Here is a 22,054-nt window from a genome sequence, read left to right on the forward strand (position 1 = left end):
TCAGCGTAAAATTGTTAAACTTTATTCATATTTCGAATAAGTGATCGGGGACTGGTGGTGAAGCGAGGCCAGTTGTACAATTGAAAGAGCGTGAAGAGGAAATAGCAACAAGCTATGTTTCATGAAAAAAAAAAAAAAAAAAAAATCTGTCAGAGAATATCAGTCAATTCAAAAGGCACATGCATCATGGCCGAGTGATAGATAAATAAAGTTCACAACCATTCATGCCAGCAGATATCTAAATATAGTTAACGGAGTGGAATGGTTCGGATGCATCATTGTTGTTTACACATTTTCAAATGCATAAGAACAATTTCTTGTTGTCAGATCTCAAGTTGACCAAGCTAAATGAGCATGATTATAACACAAGAATTATTATACGTTTATTTCAACTTCAGACATTTTTGCTACATGAATAGAGAATATTGCGGGCATGAATAGTCTAAGCAATTATCTGCATGACTGATTTTACAAAGATGTATACACATTTAACAATTGTGCAGACGTTTCACAATCTCACAGTTCTGTGAAATAACCCATTTCTGACACTTTCTTACAATATTTAGTCCTTCAGTGAGGCCTACAACAGTCAGTTTACTAATCAAATCCGTGTGGTACCCAGCTAGAAATTATTTATTTAGGGCCTGAAGTAAGAATGAAAATGCGAAATTTTACGAAGAATGAATAGCTGGTACACAAGCTATGCGTGAGATGCGTTCTGACTATCCATTCTTATTCCCTCTCGCCGGTTCAATCTTGGCAACTGATCTCTGAACTGTCTGCCCATTTTATTGATCCTTGTTCTTAGAAGCTATCTACTTGGTTGTGCATGTGTGTCTTTTAGTCTCGCACACGTACTCCCTTCTGTTTGCTATTTCATTTGTAACGAACAGCATTTTAATAGTTCTAAAGACGGCGGCCTAGACATAGGTCGAAAGCTCGACGCCAATTATTGTAAAAATTAGGTTTAAAGTAGCATTTTAATCTTAGATTTCACAATCGTATTGTTCATCTAACATGGCTGCAATTCAATTTCAATTCAATTTTATTTTTTGCACGATTATTACAATTAATTATATTTACAAAAATGAACTATTATTACATTTACATATCACGAGATAATTATTACTATTTTACAATACAAATAAATTATGCTTGAGCCTAAATAAACTGGGGAGTTTTCTAGTTAGACTCTAGCCATTTGAAAGGTAATTTTTGATAATGGCAATGACAAAGTAATTCAGTAAGTATATATTAAATAGAAAATATAAGGATGGGATTGTTAGAAGCAATGAAAACAGAGAAAGATTGAATACAAAATTAGGATAATATATATATTTAGGCACTGCCTAAAAGCGGAGCTCCCGATACGGAAGTCACGCACAGGGAGAACAATTTGAATGAAACTGAAAGTGATGTGTGATGCGTGCATGCATCACAGACTTAAAGAACTGGATGATTAGAGATCGTCTGATGTTAAACGACGATAAGACTGAATTTCTTTTACTAGGTACTATGCAACAACTAGCTAAGGTAGATATTGATAGTATACTAGTTGGTAACTCATATATCGAAGCAAAACCAGTAGTAAGGAATTTAGGGGCCTGGTTTGATAGCACTTTCAACATGAATACTCATATCAGTAAAGTTTCTGGTGCGGCTTTCTACCATCTGCATAATATCAACCGCATACGTAAGTTTTTAAGTCCAGAGGACACAAAAGCTTTGGTGCATGCATTTGTAACATCACGCGTTGATTACTGTAACAGTTTGTTATATGGTTTACCTGCAAAGTATTTGCATAAATTGCAACGAGTTTTGAATACTGCGGCAAGGTTGGTATGCTGCGCCCCGCGGTTTTGTCATATCTCGCCTCTGATGCGCGAGCTGCATTGGCTACCAGTTAGGTACCGTATACACTTTAAGATACTGCTATTCGCATTTAAGGCCATTCATGGTCTCGCGCCACCGTACCCAAAAGAATTGATTTCAATCAAGAGTCAAGGCAACTACAATCTGCGTTCATCTACAGGAATATTGCTAGCTTATCCTAGTTTTCGCACACGGGCCACCTTAGGGGATAGAGCGTTTGTTGCAGCTGCGCCTGCACTTTGGAATGACCTTCCATTTGAATTGCGCGCAATAACTGATATTAACACATTTAAGCGTCATTTGAAAACTTTGTTTTTAGCCTGGCATACAATTAGGTGATTTGAAATATATTATGTAATCCAGAGAGCATCCACAAAGTTGGGACATGATATTATTTTATGTATATAGTTATATTTTTATGATTTTTATTGGTATTTCGTTTAGATTAGTTCCTAATATTATTATATATGTATTTATATATATGAGTGTGTGTGTATATGTGTATATATATATATTTTTTATTATATATAATTTCGATTGTGATTACAATACTTATTTATATTATAATTTTAGTGAATTAGATTAGATTTATTTTATATCATATATATTGTAATGCGCTGCTGATAATTTTATTGAAGCAGCGCAATATAAGTCAATAAATTATTATCATTATTATTATTAAAGGTAAAAATAAGATCGGGGGAAAAATCTTCAATTATTTTTTATTCGAAATGATGATAATTTCTCCCATAATAAAAACCATGCAGTGAAATCGAATCAAAATGCACTACATCGTTTTTGTTTTTTTTTTTGTTTTTTTTTTTTTTTTTGCGCGAGTATACTCTCCCACTTAGGAATTTTGTACAAAACTTACCACCACCCCCAGGGGCTAGTTTTGTTCTTGGAAGATTCTTCGACAAAAAGTTTTCCAAGGCCTACAGTTTTAGGCTTTGAATCTCTTTTACTTAAAGAAAAACGAAAGCTAACTACAGATAATCCAATACAATATCAAGTTTAGTGAAATTTACCTCGGATGTCTTTCATTGAAATTGAAAACCTGGAGATTTAGGACAAATCAAGACCAAAAAACAGACTTGAAAACTGGTTAAGGTGAGCAAGAAATGAGGTTTACTTAAAAAAACAGAACTTACATTCATTTAAACAGTTGACAAGAACAACTGAGACAAAATAAAAATAATGCAAAAGGCAATGCAAAATACAAAATGACTCATTTCTTTGGCAGTAAATTGGCGTTTGTAAATGTTTTTGAATATTTTTCAGCTTTTTAGAGTGAAAGTCTGGTAGGTCTTAATACAATAACATCTTTCAACAACACAAATTTAAGCTGATTTTTATAATCATACTTGCTCGAACAGCTTAACAAACAGTTGAATATTTGGTAAAAATTTATATTTCATTTAATGATTAAATAAATTATCCGTGTAGAAAGATATCTAAAAGTCTTCTTTGTTTTGCCGACTGGACCCCGCGATAGGAGGCGAACAAAGCTTTTTCTTGAACATACGATAGCTGGTTAAAAACAACCGAATTGTTAAAGATTTACAAAGCTAAATAAAGGACGAATATTTGTTGTAATATGCTCTTCATGTTATATTTCCTCCAGCATTAAAATAAATTAATCTTATCGATAGAAATATAAAACGTTTTGAGAGAAAGTCTTTGATTTCTCGATTCGTCGAGAAAAATGCTTGTCAAAAAAAAAAATGTATATATACGATTGTTTGCTAAAAAACACACACCTGAATTCTTGAAGAACACTTCTTGATCCATCTTTGACTACATGAAAGTTTTTTAAAAATTGTTTTTGGTCTATAACTTGTCCTAAAGCGATTTTTTCTGTGCATTTGAGATCAAGCCACATTTGTGAGTAGTTTTGCTTTGATATCAAGCGAGATTCCTGTGTTGTGTACACGCCCGGACGGACGGACGTACGTACGGAAGTGACGTCAGCCAAACCTTGAAAAATCATCTCGATGGTTTACTATTTTTTCTTAAGTATGGGGCTCCGCTTGCGCGGGCCTTCGGCCCGCGCGGGAGCTCCACTATAAATAGGCAAGGTAAGAAAACGCATATTATATGTTAGGAAAACAAAAAGTATTAAATACTTTTATGAGGAATGAAAATTCCTGTCAATTGATCTCATTCGCCCCATGTAAGGGAATTTGGAATCCGGAATCCACGAAATTTTAGGCTTTGGAATCCGGAGTCCAGTACTTTGGAATCCGGAATCCTGGCCTTTGAATCCGGAATCCAGTTTATGATGGAATCCGGAATCCACTCTTTTGGAATCCGGAATCCTCTACTTTGAAATTCAAAGTATACACTCAAATGCTATCGTCTCGACCTAGACTGAACCGATGTAGCCCCTCCCCCACTGTGTAATATCTCCACCAAGAATATATGTCATCGGATGCTGATTTAATTGATAGACGATTCTACCTCCTCATTTGCATATTCGAGATCCCGTGAGATAGCGCATGCGTAGTGAAGTTCATCTTGCGTTTGCGTTCAGTGAAGAAAAGTCCACGTTTTGTTTCGGAAAAGATTTTAAGAAGAACCACGATTTTCTTAGAGAAATAGGTGTCTACCGACTTCCATCGTCCCGAGGGAACTCTCAGTTCGTGTTTTGGCAAGAACTTCTGAAGAATGGAGCAAGGCCATGAGGCCAATAAGCGTCAAGGCGAAAGTCTTGCAAAAAGATCAGAAACCACCAGTGGTTTAACCACCATGAAAGAATCCCGAAAGGGAAAGAATACTGTCGAAAAAACTTCCCGAAAGGGAAAAGGGCTCGAAAAAAGTCATAAGACGGGAGAAAATCCCACGAGTCCCAAAGACAAACAGCCAGAAGATGGCCACTCGAAAAGTTTGGCGCCAAAATCAAGCAAAGACCAAACCGAAAATACCTTGCTGGCCGAAGATGTAGATGACATCAAACAACAACTAGCAAACATTACTGGATCTTTAGCTAGCCTTACACCAGTAATTACTGAGATAAAAACAGCCTACGATAATTATAACCAGGCTGTTGATGAGTTGTCAGAAAGTGACAGTGAATCGCCCGCCAACGAAAACAATGGCGGGGAGGAGGAAGGCGAACCTCCCAGGAAAAAACCCAAGAAAGAACTGAATGTGGTTCTCGCCGGCATGGCGAAAGTGGTAAATAAACCACTACACAATGGAGAAGATCTCGACTCGGATTTGGCCGAATTATTGACAGAACTTCTAAGCAAAGGCGCCAGCAAAGACTCGCGCGAAGAGCTGGTGGAGAAATTACCCACGCCAGGAAACTGTCAGCGACTAGAGGTCGTTCGAGTAAACCCTGAGATCTTCAATAGTGTGAGAAAGGAAGTAAAAACAGAGGATGTTATGCTACAAAAAGCACAGAAACCTCTTCTTAAAGGAATAACGGCAGTAGCTAAAGTGCTAAGTGACTTTATGAAAGCTGAAAAAGATAAGAACATTCCAGCCGAAATGGCGGACATGACAACAAACACACTGCAGACTCTTTCAGACAGTCTGTCACTGTTAAGCGATGCTTCGCATGAAATTGACTTGCGAAGAAGAGCTTTGTTCAAATCAGATATGAAATCTGAATATCGTTTGCTGTGTAGCGATCAAAACCCTGTTAAAGATCTGCTATTTGGAACTGAGCTAGGCAAATCAGTAAAGGATTTGACGGAGGCCAGCAAGGTCACATCTAAAATTACCTCGAAACACAATAACTACAAGAGACAGAACTCAAATGGCAGCCAATATGCGAGGTCAGATCAGAGAAGGTTTCCTTTTTTAAGCCGGGGCAGAGGCTCTACTGGAAGGCAAAGAAGCGGATACACAGGGTACCGAAATCAGAAAAACCAATCCCAGTATCAGCCTCGCAAGTGAATTCAAGTTTACATATCTCTATTCCTCTTGTTAAGGTAAGCAACCTTGAGGAAAATGATCATATTGCATTTAAAACAGAGAAATCTGTTCTGCAAAGTGAGAATACACTGACCAAAAACCAAGTTTTGCCAGCTGGCCGTCTTAAATTTCATGAAAATGAATGGAAAAAGCTAACTTCTGACAAAACAATCCTAAATATTGTAACAGGGTACGAAGTTGATTTCATTTCACCACCAGTACAAACAACTCCTTTGAGACAACCAAAACTTCAATCAGTTGAAGAGAAAGCTCTTCATACACTAGTAGATGAGCTATTAGACAAACAAGTCATAGAAAAATGTGAACACGAAAGAGAAGAGTTTATTTCACCAGTGTTTTTACGAACAAAAAAGAATGGAAAATTCAGATTGATATTAAATCTCAAAAAACTGAATAAAAATATTTTACCAGTTCATTTTAAAATGGACACAATACAGTCCTGTATAAATGTAATGGAACGGAATTGTTTCATGGCATCTCTGGACTTAACTGATGCTTATTATTCAGTTTCTATCCACCAAAAATCCCAGAAATACCTAAAATTTCAGGTGGGAAACCAATTATACAAATATATCACACTACCAAATGGTCTTAGCTCTGCACCGAGAATATTTACAAAACTCATGAAGCCAGTGTATTCCACTTTGCGGAGCAGAGGACATATCTCAAGTGGTTACCTAGACGATAGTTTTTTATTGGGAACGTCATATGATCAGTGCATGAATAATATAAATGAAACTTATGATCTGTTTAGAGACCTGGGGTTTCAGGTCTCAGAGGAAAAATCGGTAACCCGACCAACCCAAATTTTAGAGCATTTGGGGTTCATATTAGACTCTATTGACATGACAGTCAGTCTCACACAGGAAAAAATTAAAAATATTAGAGTCCTTGGTAAAACCATTTTGGATAATAAAACATGTACAATAAGAGAAGCAGCTAAACTTATTGGAACTTTAGTTTCTTGTTCTGTTGGAGTGGAATTTGGACCACTTTTCTACAAACAACTTGAAATTGAAAAAAATTGAGGAACTCAAAAATAGCAGAGGTGATTTTGAGGCCTTAATACAATTCTCTAACTCAGCTAGAGAAGACATTAAATGGTGGTTAGGAAACCATTACAAATTTACTAAGAAAATTTCCCACAACAACCCAGACTTCACCCTTACCACTGATGCCTCCCTGGAAGGGTGGGGTGCACACCGCCAAGGAAAGGACTGTGCAGGAGGTAGATGGCTTGCACATGAACAAACCAAACATATAAATTGTCTTGAACTTGAAGCTGCTAAATTAGGACTACAGTCTCTGTGTAGCAATGAGAAAAATGTACACATACATTTACAACTAGATAATGTCACAGCAGTAACATTTATTAATAATATGGGTGGAACTCACTCTTTGGCTTGCAACAAAGTAGATCGTGAAATCTGGTTGTGGTGTATTTCAAAAAATATATGGCTCAGTGCGACACACATTCCCGGAATACAAAATGAAATAGCTGATCGGTTGAGCAGAAAATTTACAGATAGAACAGAATGGCAACTTCGTCCCACTGTTTTCAAACAGCTAATAGAACTCTGGGGGAGGCCAGAAATAGACTTATTTGCCTCCCGAAACAATTATCAATTCAAGCCTTTTGTATCATGGCGTGCTGATCCTGAAGCCATGGCAATAGATGCATTTTGTTTAAGTTGGAAAAATAAGTATGTTTATTTATTTCCACCATTCAGCATGTTGACCAAAGTTCTTCAAAAGCTCCAGGAAGACCGAGCTCAAGCCTTGCTGATAGCACCATTGTGGCGGACCCAAGTCTGGTTTCCAAAGATGTTACACATGTTAATCCAGCGACCAGTGTTGCTTCCAAGAGACAAATTTGTGCTACAATTACCACACAACAGAAAACTGATTCACCCATTGTGGCCAAAATTGAAACTGATGGCATGCCTTTTATCAGGGGACGACTCCAACAACAGAACATTTCAGAAAGAGCTTGTGAAATTATCCTCTCGTCATGGCGAACAGGAACAACAAAACAGTACAGAGTTTATTTGGATAAATGGAGGAGATACACAGCAGAAAGAAATCAAGATCCCATTTATCCAACTGTAGCTAATATAATTGAGTTCTTAACACACCTATATGACTCTGGAAGCAGTTACTCAGCAATTAACACTGCCAAATCAGCATTGTCGGCAACTGTTGAGCTTGCCGATAGTACTTCGAGTGTTGGAGAACATCCTCTAATTAGAAGATTTGTCAAAGGAACTTTTCAGACCAGACCACCTCGTCCAAGATATCACTCAACTTGGGATGTCTGCAAGGTGCTAGATTTATTAAAAACATGGAGTCCTGCCTCAAAGTTGGATTTAAAGTTACTCACTCTCAAGCTAGTTATGTTATGTATGTTAGTTACTGGTCAAAGATGCCAATCAGTGCACATGATGGACCTTCAACATGTTTCAAAAGGGAAGTCTTCCTACAAGTTTTTTCTAGATGGACTTATAAAACAATCCAAACCTGGAAAGCAACCACCAATACTGGTGCTTCCTGTTTTCCCTGCAGACAGGAGACTTTGTGTAGTGACTTACCTAAAAGCTTACATAGCTAAAACAGAAACTATCCGAAGGCCACAGAACACAAGGCTCTTTCTCAGTTATAACAAGCCTTTTCAGCCTGTTACCAGAAACACTATTTCTAGATGGGTCAAAACAGTAATGGCACAATCAGGCATAGATGTTAAAACATTCCTACCACATAGCACCAGGTCAGCATCAACCTCGGCTGCTTATCGCAGTGGAGTGCCATTAGAAACAATTATGGAAGCTGCAGGATGGTCATCACAATGTACATTTGCTATTTTTTACAAGAAAGACATTAAACCAGACAATTGTTATGGAAGCTCAGTTTTAAGCTGTGCTTTATAAAGATGACAAAAATGTTCAATTAATTTCATATTAAAATGTTTCCATTTGAGGTTATTGTGTGTTTCCCTACTGAAGGGTACATTGACACGGGCCCACGTAGCTTTGAAGTCTCACGGGATCTCGAATATGCAAATGAGGAGGTAGAATTAAAAAATTAAACGAGGCTTACCTGTAAGGTGAAGTTTGATTTGGATTCTACCTCCTCATTCTTGCATAGAGAGATCACGTGAGATAGCGCATGCGTAGTGAAGTTCATCCTTTAAAGCGGGCCCATGTTATCCCAAGAAATGGGTGGGTATACACCAGACAATGGGGTGGGCACGTGATCTCTCTATGCAAGAATGAGGAGGTAGAATCCCAATCAAACTTCACCTTACAGGTAAGCCTCGTTTAATTTTTTAATTCTACTTATACTGGCAAGTACATCAAATATAATTTTCAGAGAAAGTATCTGAAAATTAACGATATGGAATCCGGAATCCGCAATACAAAAGTTTTGGAATCCGGAATCCAGAACCTTGGAATCTGTAATCCAGGCTTTCGGAATCCGGAATCCAGCGCTTGGAATCCGGAATCCACCATAAGTCCGGATTCCCTTACATGGGGCGAGTCTCATGGTTTCTCAACTTTTTATTAATAAATGCTTAAAGGTTTTTTAAATGATTAGGAATTTCTTTCCAGAATTCTGTTACCATAAAACGAACTGTTTTCTTTCCAGTATTTATTTTAACTTTTGGTTTGTGTAAATTTTGTTTTGATGCATGTCTAGTGTTATAGGAATGTACATTGTTTGCATATTGAAAACAAAACATCAAATACACTTGGGGATTTTTTTTATACCAGTCGTGAGTGAATGTAAGAATAGGTACTTTATAGATATTTTGAAGGGTGAGAATTTCTAATATATTAAGAAGTGGAAGAGCACTATCAGTTGTGGATCATAAAGCGCCGTGGCAAAGAACATGATACTATCGTGTTGATAGCTTGCTTAGCAGGCGTTTGGGGGCGGTTTTTCGTTACCTTTGTTTAGATCTTTGTCCAGAGGTTGAAAGTGCAGGTCAAATAGCGATTCTCGTTAATGAAATTGGTCTGCCGTTAACTGAATATAAAGTAAATTTTTTTAAAAAAAAGCAGCACACGAGTTCAATCGAACCAGGGTAACACTATCAAAAGCGCGGATTCTTAAAAACATGTTTACTTCTCGTATTTATCTTCGCGAGTCTTTGGGCGCCGATGCTGATAGCTTCCCATTGCGTTCTTGGCCCTTCTTTCGATATTAAAAAAGCATGGAATGCTTTACCTTGGGTTATTTTTCGTGCTAGGCTTGTCAATCAGAATATATTTAACAATCTATGTATCTAGCCGAGGAAAGACTGGAACCGTGACCTTTATCCCCCTCATGGACGGCTTATCGGTTCCGAGAGCTGCATCCAAGATGCATCACTCGAGTCATATCAAATATTTTACCATTCACTCATCTATTCACTCCGTTCAATAAACTGAAAATATTGATTTAGGGGTACTTTAACTTTTAGCTTGTAAATAACTAGAGTTTGAAAATCTAGGACCAGCATTTATTTCAAACAATTAAGATTCTCAATATTAAGACTTCTGAGACAATTTATAAAAAAGTCCTTAAATGCCAACGACCCACCAATGGTGGTCAAACGATTACCACAGTTGCCTGCGCCGTCTTGAAAGGTAGCCGCGCCTTTGCATGGAAGTAAGACGAAAGGTGTTAAAACAATGTGTTAAAAAAGGTCTCTATCATTGCAAGCTCACCGTTCGTCTCGCTTCGATGCAAAGGCACGGCTACCTTTCAAGATCACACAGGGAAAGGGACTATTTTCATGGATGTACCGCGACAGTGTGTTGATGTGATGTGCAATAAACAATATAGTGGGTAGTGATTGGTTGTTTATATGATGTCTTCATTTTCTTGAAGGTATCGTGTCGTGATGTGCCATAAGCAATATAGTGGATAGTGATTGGTTGTTTATATGGTGTCTTCATTTCCTTAAAGGTATCGTGTCGTGATGTGCCATAAGCAATATAGTGGGTAGTGATTGGTTGTTTCATGGTGTCTTCGATTCCCTGAAGATTCCGAGAACGTGTGGTGATGTGCATGAATACATTGAGTCAATAGATTCCACTTTTCAGTGTTTCTTAACTACTTGATCATGCCACACGTACGCTGCAAAGAAGAAAATAATAAAAAAAGAAACGATCAACTTCTTTAAATACCTGCAGCGATTTTCAACCAGTTGAAAATTACCCATAATATCCCCGATATATCGATAATATATAGATATTCATTTTGTTTGCAGAATTTTCCCAAGACGCTGTTTATAGATATAAAGTTGATTTTTGTGCTTACCACAAGAAAAAGAAAATTATGAGCATTATTAGAACAACCAAAGCCATGACTGCCAAGCCCACTCCAATAATTATTTCGAGATTGCGCTGTCTTGCGAGGAGTGCTGAAAAAAAAAAAACGAATTAAAGAAGTCTTCATAAAAAAAGTACTGTCTCGAGACCTGCTGAGTTGACATCGTTCCCCTAAACGAATTATGGGTCAACTTTTTTTTCGTTAGCATTTTCTGAGCAGGGATATAGATAATGTAGATTTCTTTGTGGATTGAAAAGGAAATCCGCTATGAGTTCGACTTGCGTTTAGGATAAATTCAAAAAGTGAAGAATTCGTATTTCATGGGTTCTCTTGGCAAAATCAAGGAAAATGTTAAATTCTCAGTTTTGATTGGTTGACCTCAAGTTCATTCTGTAGACCAACTCATCTGGAAATAATTTAGGCAATGTCATATTTGTCGTCTTTAATCTTTGACATATTGAAATATAATATTTCATTACCTTCTGCTTGTTGCTTTGTCATTCCCTCAGTAAGATCTAAAATATAGAGTATGTGGACCGCGTGGCACTAATGAAATAGTAGAAGATAATATAGGTAAGTTGTAGTGCTTGGGAACGAGGTTATTCCGGGCGAAAGCCCTTGGAATTAAATTCGGAAAAATTAATTTCCGACCTCGCTGGGATTCGAACCCACGATCTAAAATATAGTTTATTAATCATTAGTCAAGGAGAGATAGGTGGATAGATGGATGGTTTGATGAATTGGATCGATGGTTCGGTGAATACATGTGTTGATTGGTGTGTTGGTGGTTGATTGAGTGCATTCATGGTTCCGACTGCCCATACTTACCGTTGCTACGTCCCACAAGATTAACAGATTATCTAGAATAGCTCAAAATTTAAAACTCTGAGGGCTCAAAATTGAATATTTCAATAGGCAATAGTTTCTGTCCTGTGAAAACAATAGAAAACTGCCTCGTAATCCTTGTAGTACTCTATAAAATGGATAATCTGTAGTTATTTGTGGGACAAGATCTTGATTACATTGAAAAAACTGCTGCAATGTTGATTTGTTCACTATTGTCTGAGTCGGAGCTATGAATTGATGGGTAGATGAATGGAAGGATGAATCGGTGGGTGGGTTGGAAGTTTGGTAAATGGAAGGATGAATGGAAGGATATATGTAGAGGTTTATACATGTGAGTGGGTGAACGGATGGTTCATTGATGAGATTGATGGATTGTTGGGTAAATCAATAGGCATAAATGCGTCGGTGGTTGACTGAGTGCATTGATGGCTGGATGGCTGGATAAATGGGTGGATGAATGTATAAATGGGTGGAAAGGTAATGGATGGATGGGTAGATAGATGGTAAGATGGATACGTAGCAGATTGGTAGATAGCCATAGATGGATGGGTGGGTGAATAGTCTAGATGAATAACACTTTGCTTATCACAGAATCGCTCTTACTTGGTTCATCATCCTGGATGGTAATAAGTTCACATTTGTCTCCTGACGTAAGAGTCGTGTCGTGGTCATGAGATCCAATGATGACTGAGAAATTTTCATTATTTTCTTTGTACTCGTCGTCAACCAGATCGACGCTTAACGTCATGTACACTTGACCTGGAAGGAAGGTTCTGTTGACTTGGTTTTGTGGCTTGTAGTCTGATTTATCAAATGCTGTGCCGTCTTTTGTACTAAACCTGTTACACCAAAAATATAGCTTTACGAGTCTTTAAAGTTTTACAAGTATTTCAAATCTTTAGAAGTAGAAGTCATTCAAGTGCAGATAGAAATGAGCGGTAATCAGTGTCTTACCAGATAGGAGAAGTTATGTTCAAGACACCTTCTCTTTTCAAAGTAAAATAGACGGTTTTGTTACCCTCGCTGACCACAATGCTTTGGTTAGTACATCTGATAAAAGCTATACAAAGTGATACGAAAGAAAAGATAAAAACGCACGGATGGGTTTCCCGATATCTCTCTTGATATTCCAGTGACAGATCTAAAGAGAGGGGGATGGATTCGGAGAAGTGCCACCGTTCACCAGTGTTACAGTGATACAGATTTTGCCGAAGAAACGAAGAAAACAAATTAAAATTTAAGAAATGGCGTCCATTTTGTTCGATAGATAGAAAAAGAGTTTCATTACAAATTTTAAAACCAGTGGCACGGCATTGTTTCGCAGCTGCGATACGTTTAAGCTTTCTTCTTTGGGTACAAATTTCAACTTTCCACTCATGCAAGGCGCTCATACTTACTGTCATCATTGATAATAGTAAATTCGGTACCAGGACATATCATGTTAACCCTGTCATCTGATGACGTCACAGACAAGCTAAACGTCTCGTCAGGTTCCAGGACGTTATCATTCACCAACACCACATTTTCTCTTATGCTGGACTGGTTGGGTGCGAATGTTAAGGTTTTATCGATAGCAATGTAGTCTTCACCAGATTGGGCGGTGCCATTAAGCGTACGGATTCTGAAATACAAACATTCACAGTCAACATTCTTCGTGGTAATTCCCAGCGTCCGTCTCTAAATCTACTTTCGCTAAATTGAAGGGTCTGTAAAAACAAACGAAATATTTATTCTTTAAATATAAAGATGAAAAAACAATGGAACCTTCTCAAGATTACCATCGATGCGAGGCTAACATGGAAACACACACAAAAAAGTTTAATCTTTGGAATTAGTGGCGTTTTCTTTGTATCTAAATTTCCATGTTAGCCTCCGCGTATTCAAGATAATGTTGAGAAGGATCCATTACAACTACTTTGAACTCATGGTATTGATATGAATATGATCATATTGTTAGAACACTAATTTGTCGCCAGGTGCAAGGCAAAATACGACAAGGGTGATCGCTGAGAAGACGAAACCATCAAATAAGTCGTAAATTACCCATGAAATTTCTGGGAAATGTAGATAACTCTAGTAATCCAGTAAAAGTGCTTTTTGAATAAGGGAGTTCCAATTTTTTGCAGGTCAGTAACAGTCAATGACAGTGAATCTGTCCTACTATACTCCTTTAGAGCTGTTCAGACGGCACTGTCCTTCAACGCGCAAAACTTTATTTAAAGAATCTTACAATGTGTGGTAAAACCTAGAAAATAATTACTTCAAGTCATCATCGAGAAAAGTTTCTTGAAATTACAACATAAATTTACTTACATCCTGGCGTCTTCTGATGAAAAATGGATAAAAAAAAGTAAGAAAAGATTTTTAACTGGCGCCATGAGGTCTTCTTCCACGCGCGAAGACGCGGACGTGGGATCACGTGCCACAGGGAACCCAAACTATGCTGATCGCATGACATTCTAACTTAAATATATTTCCTATACACCTGGAAAGAGCCTAATTTTGCCAAACACGGAAGTCAAGAATCATCAATCAATAAGATATTAAATGTTATAAATTAATGGCGTCTTTAGCTAACTTTAGTCGTTACTTCCCCTGGTACCTAACCCAACATATTGTCTATCTAAAGGCGATTTTGATCAGGATTAAGAAAAAAAGTCGATAGGATTGATCTACCACTGCCTGAACCGTTTGGGTAGCCCAATTGAACGGTGAAAATAAAATCGGGGGAAAAATCTACTTTGATTATTTTGATGTTTTTGAGGTCAAGTTGAGTAGAGAGCGTGCAGTAAAACCATGAACTAAAAACAAAGTTGATACTAACAAATAGAAGCTATTTAGTGATGAATAGTTGCTAGCACTCAACCAGCACATTGATCATACAAAGATAAATACACAAGAGACCATTTGTGTCTTTTGTTTAATAAATGTTCTGGTTGAGTTCTAGTAACTATTAGTCACTTTAAATAGCTACTTTTTGTCAGTATCAACTTTGTTTTTATTTTATGGTTTTACTGCATGCGCTCTAATCCATAATGCAAAAGAGTAAAAAAAATCGATCAAAAAAGCGCTAAAACATTTTTTTTCCGCGCGCGCCTTTGTTTTCCTTTTCTTATGGTTCTATCTGTATTTACCGTCGTTCGCATCAACAGACATCTAGACATTTTAACTCTCTATTGAAACTTAAAGGTTTGTCGGCTAAAACGTCAACGTTTGTCCATTTCCAACGAGATCGACTTTATACAACAGAGTATATGGTTCACGCGTAGATGAAAGTGACGATATTTTCTGTCCCTAAGCATGAAAATCTGCTTAGAATATTTTTGATGTTGCAAGCCATACCTCATTGTGTGGTTGTATTGCAGAGATCCTTCTCGCGTGAACTCCATGAGTACAGGACCTTGTCTGTTCTCGTAAAACCTTTGATGTCCTCTCCGATCTCTGCAGAATATGTTCACTGAAATGAAAGCATTCAAAGATCAATCATTCGATCCGTCAGCAAGCTTTAAGTCACTCAGACACGAACTTCATCCATATTGTTCAAATTAACCAATACATTTGGCTCTTACCGTCATTGCTGACAATAGTTACATTAGAAGTCTTACAGTCCGAGAACAAGGTACTTCCATCAACACCAGTCAATGAAAGCTGGAACGTCTGATCATCTTCTACAAGTCTATCGTTGACTATATTTACTGAGATATCTTTTTCAATCTCCCCAACAAAGAAGCGGTGGTTAAGAATCGGTTCTGTGTAGTCATCTGGAGTAATGGCGGTTTGTGGCGAAGTGTTAACGCTATAGTAAAAATGGAGTATTAGCAAGCGAGTAGAAGTATTGTGGAGTATTGTGCAAATATTACATAAACATTCACGTAATATTAAGTTTTTTTTATAAATTATTGTTATTTATTACCTACCTATTATCATTACCTACCTACTCATCTTATCTACCTACTTACCATTTCACCTACCTACCTATGTACCAACCTACCTACCTACCTACTTACACTAACACCAACACCAACACCCACACCCACACAGACACCGACACCCACACCAACACCAACATCGCACAGAATTGAGTGACACATCCGGGAAATTAGAGAACAAATTACTAGATTCCAGTTTCCGAATATCGATTTTCCTCTCACGGCCATTTATATTTATAAGGCAAAGTCATAATATTGAAAGTTTTAGCGCATTGTGAAAATTGAAAGTCAATGCAAGAAAAGTAACATAGGAATATTAAAGAATGACAACCACACAATATAAGCTTACCATTTATTTTGGTGATTCAATTTGCCAACATGCGATTTGTTGTGGGTCGATTTCAGGTTTCGTAGTGTTTATATGTATGGAAATTTATCATTCCTGCAGTTTGTTCGGGTCCTGCTGTTCGTCGTGAAGAAAATCATTCAAATTAACTGAATTGCTTGATTGCTTCCAAAATCCAGCTCTATTTGAAGCTGAAAGCAAGTAGCGATTTTTCAGGAGTTTTAACTTTGACCCAATAAAGCAAAACAGTCCAAAATGAAGACTTTCCAGTGCTTTTTTTGACATAAGAAATCATACTTTTGCCGCGATTTGTATAGCCATAGAAACTTGGCCTCTTTAATTTATCGCTTAATATCCATAATTTCGTCTCCAGATCTCGCTTTAAAACGGACGTATTTGCTCACGAACTCAGCATATATTTTGGTACTGGTTCGAGAAGCTGTCCGAGCGGAGACTGATACCCAATTTGGGGAAAATGCACGCGAATTTTGCTTTAAAGATATTTTTAATCGTTTTTTCCAATTCTTTTTCAAATCTTTTTAATAGTATTGAGATATTACAGTGTTTATTTTTTTAAATGCTCCACCATTCTTCAAATAATATCTCTCATTTGGAAATGACCAGAGTTGATGGGCAATTCTGTGTAATGAACACCAACACCAACACCAACACTAACACCAACACTCCTACCTACTACCTACCTACACACCTAAACACCTACCTATCCGCCTGTACCTGATCGGTGTAAAGTCAACGTTCTACTCATACATATATACATGTATGTAGAACACTGTTTAGGAAAAATATACTTAAGTCTAATGGCAGTTTGGGGCTTTGAACTCTTTGTCAGCGTAAAAAAACAAGTCGGTAGGTTTTGTTGTAGGCTAAATCGATGTGAAATAAAATTAAGCTACTCGAGTTCTATTTATATACTCACATGACAGACGCGTTTGACACAGTGATTGCTCCCGTTCTTCTGATCGTCAAGTTGACAAATTTATCGTGTTCTTCGTAGACTGTAGCCGACATTCTCGTGAAGCAAAATGTATCTTAAAAAATTGTTCAGTAAAATTGTTATGAAAATCAAGTTAACTTCAAGTAGTTTTGTTTATATATAGCAAAGGGTACGGTGGCCAATAAGGGACATCTTGCTAGTTACGCGAATTGTTGAAAGTTGAAAGTTGCTCGTGCTATGATAGACGAAATGCTGCATTTTAGACAAGTTGCTGCAAATAAGAAACAAGTTTGCGCATGTTAGATGAGTCGTTAAACTTTTATATCTTTCTAGAGAAACTTCAAGCAAGAGAATCAATGTAACAACGAATTAACATAAATTACCAAAAAAAGTAAATCAGACCCAGGCCTGCGCGGTAGTTTTTGACTTTCGAGTTTTGTTTTACACGTGCAAGATCATCCGTAGTATTTTTCGTTTATTTTTTTGTATCATAGATTTATGTAGGACTTTTAACCGTCAGGTATGTAACTAGTGCATTATTTTCCTTATATTCATATTAGTTTGTAATATTCTGTTTGTTTTTGTTTAGAAACCTCACTCGACTCACTCAACTCACTCGATTCATTCGATCAAATTACCCAACTTACCTTACCGTGAACTTATTCTTCTTATTGTTCTTCTACTGATTCAAGTTAAATACAGAAATAGTTTCAACAACCCAGTGGGCGTTTCAACGTTTTTAGTGCCTACATTTAAGTTTCTGAAACTTGTTCTGCTACGAATTTACGACAAAGGATTCTCACGCCGCCGCCGATGTCTGGGTGTTCATGTTTGCGAATCAGCTCGTCAATTCTGTTTATCAACTTTGAACAAGCTTATGACCACATCTTACTTCTTCAATCGAGTCTCCAAGGATTAATCATACGCTAGTATAGTGTTCAAGTGCAAATAAATCATGTCTACAGCTGACGAAGATGTAGATGACCGACACCTTGGAACAGCATAAAGTCGACGAAATTTATCATCTAAAGAAGTCCAAGTCAGGTCATTTAGGACATCTTAATAGAATTTACAGAGAACTGAACGACGTAATGAACGATTCGGCTAATTATTATCAAGTCGTGAACCTTAAACAGAAATTGGACACTGCTTACAATAACTGTTTGCATTCTTACGAGGACATTCTAATTAAACTACAATCTGACGCCGATGTCGAAGAAAAACTGAAATTTTCCGATGAATATGCCGCTCTTATTCGTTATAAAAAGGACTTTGACGACTCTTATCAAACCAAGATTGGACATTTTAATTCATCTTATCGCCCAAATCAGGATAACGAGCTTGAACCATCATGCTTCAAATTATCGCCTATGAAACCTTTGACGCCTCAATCAAAAGTACAAACATCTACTCCCTATATTAATCAACATTCACAACATGGATACTCCACTGAGTTAGAAAGAAATCAACCACTAAGTGCTGACAGTTTAGCTGGAGACAAGTCGTATAAATCTAATGCTAGTGAACCAGTTGAAAGAAAGAATTTTGAACATTTACTTAAACAACAACAAGAAGCTATGTCACTCATGGCATCGTCTCTAAGGATTGGATTTGAAATGCCTAGAAAGGAACTTTTGACATTCGATGGTAGCCCTATTAATTACTGGACATTTATAAAGAACTTCGAAATAAACATCGAACGTCAATTAACAGATGCAGATTCCAGGCTTACTTATTTAATCCATCAATGTACAGGACGTGCTCGTGAAGCCATCAAGAACTGTATTATTATTCCTGACAAGGAGTCAGCATATAGCAAGGCTAAAGTAATCCTCCACTCAAGATATGGCCAAAAACATGTGATTGCACATGCCTATGTTAATCGCCTGGTCAATGGCCCACAGATAAAGAACTCAGATGCGTCAAGCTTAACTAAGCTTGCTTCACAAATGCAAAACTGTCAATTAACTCTATCAAGTATGGGATTCGAAGCAGATATCAATAGTTCTGATAATCTTGTTAAAGTAGTTAAACGCTTACCTGTACGCTTGCAAGGTAAATGGGCTGAGGTAGCAGGAGTTCTGATCAGACAAGGAACTGAACCTACATTTGAACATTTGACAAGGTTTGTTGATGAACGAGCTACTCTTGCTAATACTATGTACGGTATGATTGTTGGTTCTAGTCCAGAGAGTAACTCGTCACGTGTAAGGACCACCACTGTAAGAAGATCAAATTTCCCACCTCCAACAGCCAAAGCTACAACGCTCACCACGTTTAGTGATAAAGTGCCTCAACAAGAGTCTAATCCTGTGTCTGCTCAAAGAGAGTCTACAAGCAAGTGTCCACTGTGCGCAGAGTCACACAGGCTAGCACGCTGCGAACAATTTAAGAATAAAACATCTCAGCAAAAGAAGGAGTTTACTATGCAAGCAAGACTTTGTCATAATTGTCTCGGACGTAACCATGTTGCTAACAACTGTAGAAGTGAAAATACGTGCAGAGTTTCAGGCTGTGGCAATAAACATCACACCTTCTTACATCCAGCTCCTAAGGACGAAACCGACAAAAATCAAGCAGCAGCTGTTCCTACATCTCATGTTGTGCAGACTAACCCCAGTCAGCCCAGTCAACCCAGTCAAGTAAGTGGGGCCGGAGCCTCAGGTAATTGTGACTCAACTTCAGCTGCAAAAGGACATAAAGTTAGTCTGCGCACCCTTCCAGTGACTGTAAGTTATGATGATGGTACAATACCGATAAATACATACGCATTGCTCGATAATGGCTCGGATGTCACGCTGTGCTCGGACAGTATTGCTAACAAACTCGGATTACATGGTAATACAACAAACTTCTCTATTACAACTGTAAATGGTCAAACATCAACCCGTCAAGGAAGAGAGGTGAGGCTGATCGTTAAAGGAACCGACTCAGATGAAGTTATCGATCTTGATAAAGTATGGACTGTGGATATTTTGTCCATTTCGAATCACAACATTCCAACAACTGACGACATCGCATCATGGCCACACCTTAGCGGAATAGAACTGCCTCATCTCGACGATAAAGAAGTGACAATCCTAATCGGTAGTGACTACCCCGAAGCACACTGGGTTCTCGAGTATAGAAGAGGTACAAAAGGTCAACCCTATGCGGTTCGCACACCGCTAGGGTGGACTCTGATGGGTCCACTCGGTACAACTGACAATAACAAGGTGACTGTTAATTTCTTACGTAAAGATGATGAACTACTGCATCAACGAGTTGAACGAATGTTCAATGCTGATTTCAACGAACCTACGGCGGATTCGACTACAACCATGTCCCTTGACGACAAGAAAGCACTCGGTATGATGGAGTCATCTGTTAAGATAGTCAATGGACACTATCAACTTGGTATACCCTGGAAGGATCCAAATCTGAAATTACCAAACAACCGCGCGTACCCTGAAAGACGACTTCGTACACTGAAGAAACGCCTCATTGGCGACTCACGTCTCCTAGAAAAATACAAAGAAACTATGAACACTTACATACGGGACAACCACGCAAGAGTCCTAACAGAACAAGAGTTAACTAATAAGAACAACAGTCGCACATGGTATTTACCACATCATCCTGTCACACATCCCTTGAAGCCTAACAAGGTGAGAGTTGTGTTCGACGCTGCTTTAAACCACCAGACTTCGACAACGTTAAAGAAGTTCAACTGCACCATTTCAGCGACGCGTCCCAAGTTGGGTACGGCGCAGTGTCTTACCTACGCCTCGTCGACGTGAAGGGGAAGATTCATTTATCCTTCGCGATGGGAAAGTCACGTGTCGCACCAATGAAAACACTTTCTATTCCCAGACTCGAACTGTCTGCAGCTGTAGTCTCTATCAAGTTGAACAGTGTTATCAGTCAAGAACTAGAATATCACGTAGACAGTACAACATACTGGACGGATTCCACCTCGGTTCTGCAGTACCTGAGAAATCAATCAAGACGTTTCCAAACGTTCGTTGCAAACAGAGTTGCTAAGATCCAAGAAAGTTCTGACCCGTCTCAGTGGCGATACGTTAACACTAACCTCAACCCTGCTGATATTGCCTCCCGCGGTATCGCTGATTGTGACATTACTACCCTGCAGAACTGGCTAAGAGGTCCAGACTTCCTTTGGTCAGATGAGAGCACGTGGCCAGCATCACCATCTGTTATCACCGAACTGTCTCCAGAAGACCCAGAAGTAAGGAAAGACGTTCGCGTCAATGTAACAACTCAGCATGAAGACAAAGTCACATCGCTACTAAAGCAGTACTCGTCATGGTATCGACTACAGAAGGCAGTAGAGTGGATTCTCCGTTTCAAAGCATACATGTGTCACAAGTACCTGTCAAGGAAATTCACTACAAAGCCTACATCAGGTCCATTAACAGTCCAAGAGATAAAGCAAGCAACTACAGAAATAGTCATCCATGTCCAAAAGAAGACATTTGCTGATGAATATGCAGTCCTTAAGACAGAAACCAGTCAAAGAGCTGAAAGGTCGACCATGAAGCACCGGAACAAGTCATTAAGCACTACTAGTCCACTACGCAAGCTTAATCCGATGATACAAGAGAAAGTACTCAGAGTCGGAGGACGATTGGAAAGAGCACAACTACCGTTCGATAACAAGCATCCTATAATATTACCAAGCAATCATCACATAACCACACTTCTGATACGCAGTTATCACGACATTGCTGGACACTGTGGTCCTACTCAAGTACTCTCAGAGCTAAGATAGAAATATTGGATAGTGAAAGGTTACTCCGCCGTACGAAAGTTGGTTGGAAATTGTATCGACTGCAAAAGAAGAAATGCTAG

The 22,054-nt window shown here is 38.2% G+C and overlaps 3 protein-coding genes across 4 annotated transcripts; 2 read left to right on the top strand and 1 right to left on the bottom strand.

The window, feature by feature from the left end:
• The first annotated feature begins 4,334 nt into the window (after positions 1-4,334).
• Positions 4,335-7,683, top strand: LOC148905203 (uncharacterized). Its single transcript, XM_089040906.1, has 2 exons — positions 4,335-5,810; positions 7,545-7,683. The coding sequence occupies exon 1, from the start codon at positions 4,540-4,542 to the stop codon at positions 5,773-5,775; it is 1,236 nt and encodes a 411-aa protein (XP_088897032.1). The 5' UTR covers positions 4,335-4,539; the 3' UTR covers positions 5,776-5,810; positions 7,545-7,683.
• A 2,615-nt stretch (positions 7,684-10,298) lies between these two features.
• On the bottom strand, positions 10,299-17,443 carry LOC148905204 (extracellular matrix protein 3-like). 2 transcript variants are annotated; one of them, XM_089040910.1, is made up of 9 exons: positions 17,186-17,443; positions 15,543-15,769; positions 15,316-15,430; positions 13,371-13,594; positions 12,928-13,033; positions 12,577-12,812; positions 11,607-11,642; positions 11,116-11,218; positions 10,299-10,932 (listed from the first exon to the last, which is right to left on the bottom strand). In XM_089040910.1, exons 1-9 carry the CDS (start codon positions 17,275-17,277, stop codon positions 10,917-10,919), a joined length of 1,155 nt encoding a protein of 384 aa, XP_088897036.1. In that variant the 5' UTR covers positions 17,278-17,443; the 3' UTR covers positions 10,299-10,916. The 2 variants fall into 2 exon arrangements, with proteins under 2 accessions (XP_088897036.1, XP_088897037.1); XM_089040911.1 differs by lacking the exon at positions 10,299-10,932 and having other exon boundaries at positions 11,208-11,218; positions 11,607-11,673.
• A 3,565-nt stretch (positions 17,444-21,008) lies between these two features.
• LOC148905205 (uncharacterized) lies at positions 21,009-21,974 on the top strand. The gene has a single exon (XM_089024356.1). It carries the CDS (start codon positions 21,009-21,011, stop codon positions 21,972-21,974), a length of 966 nt encoding a protein of 321 aa, XP_088880482.1.
• The last annotated feature ends 80 nt before the right edge of the window (positions 21,975-22,054 follow it).

This window comes from Actinia tenebrosa, unplaced genomic scaffold (genome assembly GCF_029948245.1).
Source record: "Actinia tenebrosa isolate PJP-AT-01 unplaced genomic scaffold, QUT_ActTen_1.0 PGA_scaffold8__29_contigs__length_14323225, whole genome shotgun sequence".
In the NCBI taxonomy this organism is placed as follows: Eukaryota; Metazoa; Cnidaria; class Anthozoa; order Actiniaria; family Actiniidae; genus Actinia; species Actinia tenebrosa.

Coding starts and splice junctions, on each gene's coding strand:
- LOC148905203 (XM_089040906.1), top strand. CDS start 4,540: ATGGAGCAAGGCCATGAGGCCAATAAGCGTCAAGGCGAAAGTCTTGCA.
- LOC148905204 (XM_089040910.1), bottom strand. CDS start 17,277: ATGTCGGCTACAGTCTACGAAGAACACGATAAATTTGTCAACTTGACG. Junction 15,770..17,185: donor GTGTCAAACGCGTCTGTCAT/GTGAGTATATAA, acceptor TTTTTACTATAG/CGTTAACACTTCGCCACAAA. Junction 13,034..13,370: donor TACTATTATCAATGATGACA/GTAAGTATGAGC, acceptor CACTTTGTATAG/CTTTTATCAGATGTACTAAC.
- LOC148905205 (XM_089024356.1), top strand. CDS start 21,009: ATGGGAAAGTCACGTGTCGCACCAATGAAAACACTTTCTATTCCCAGA.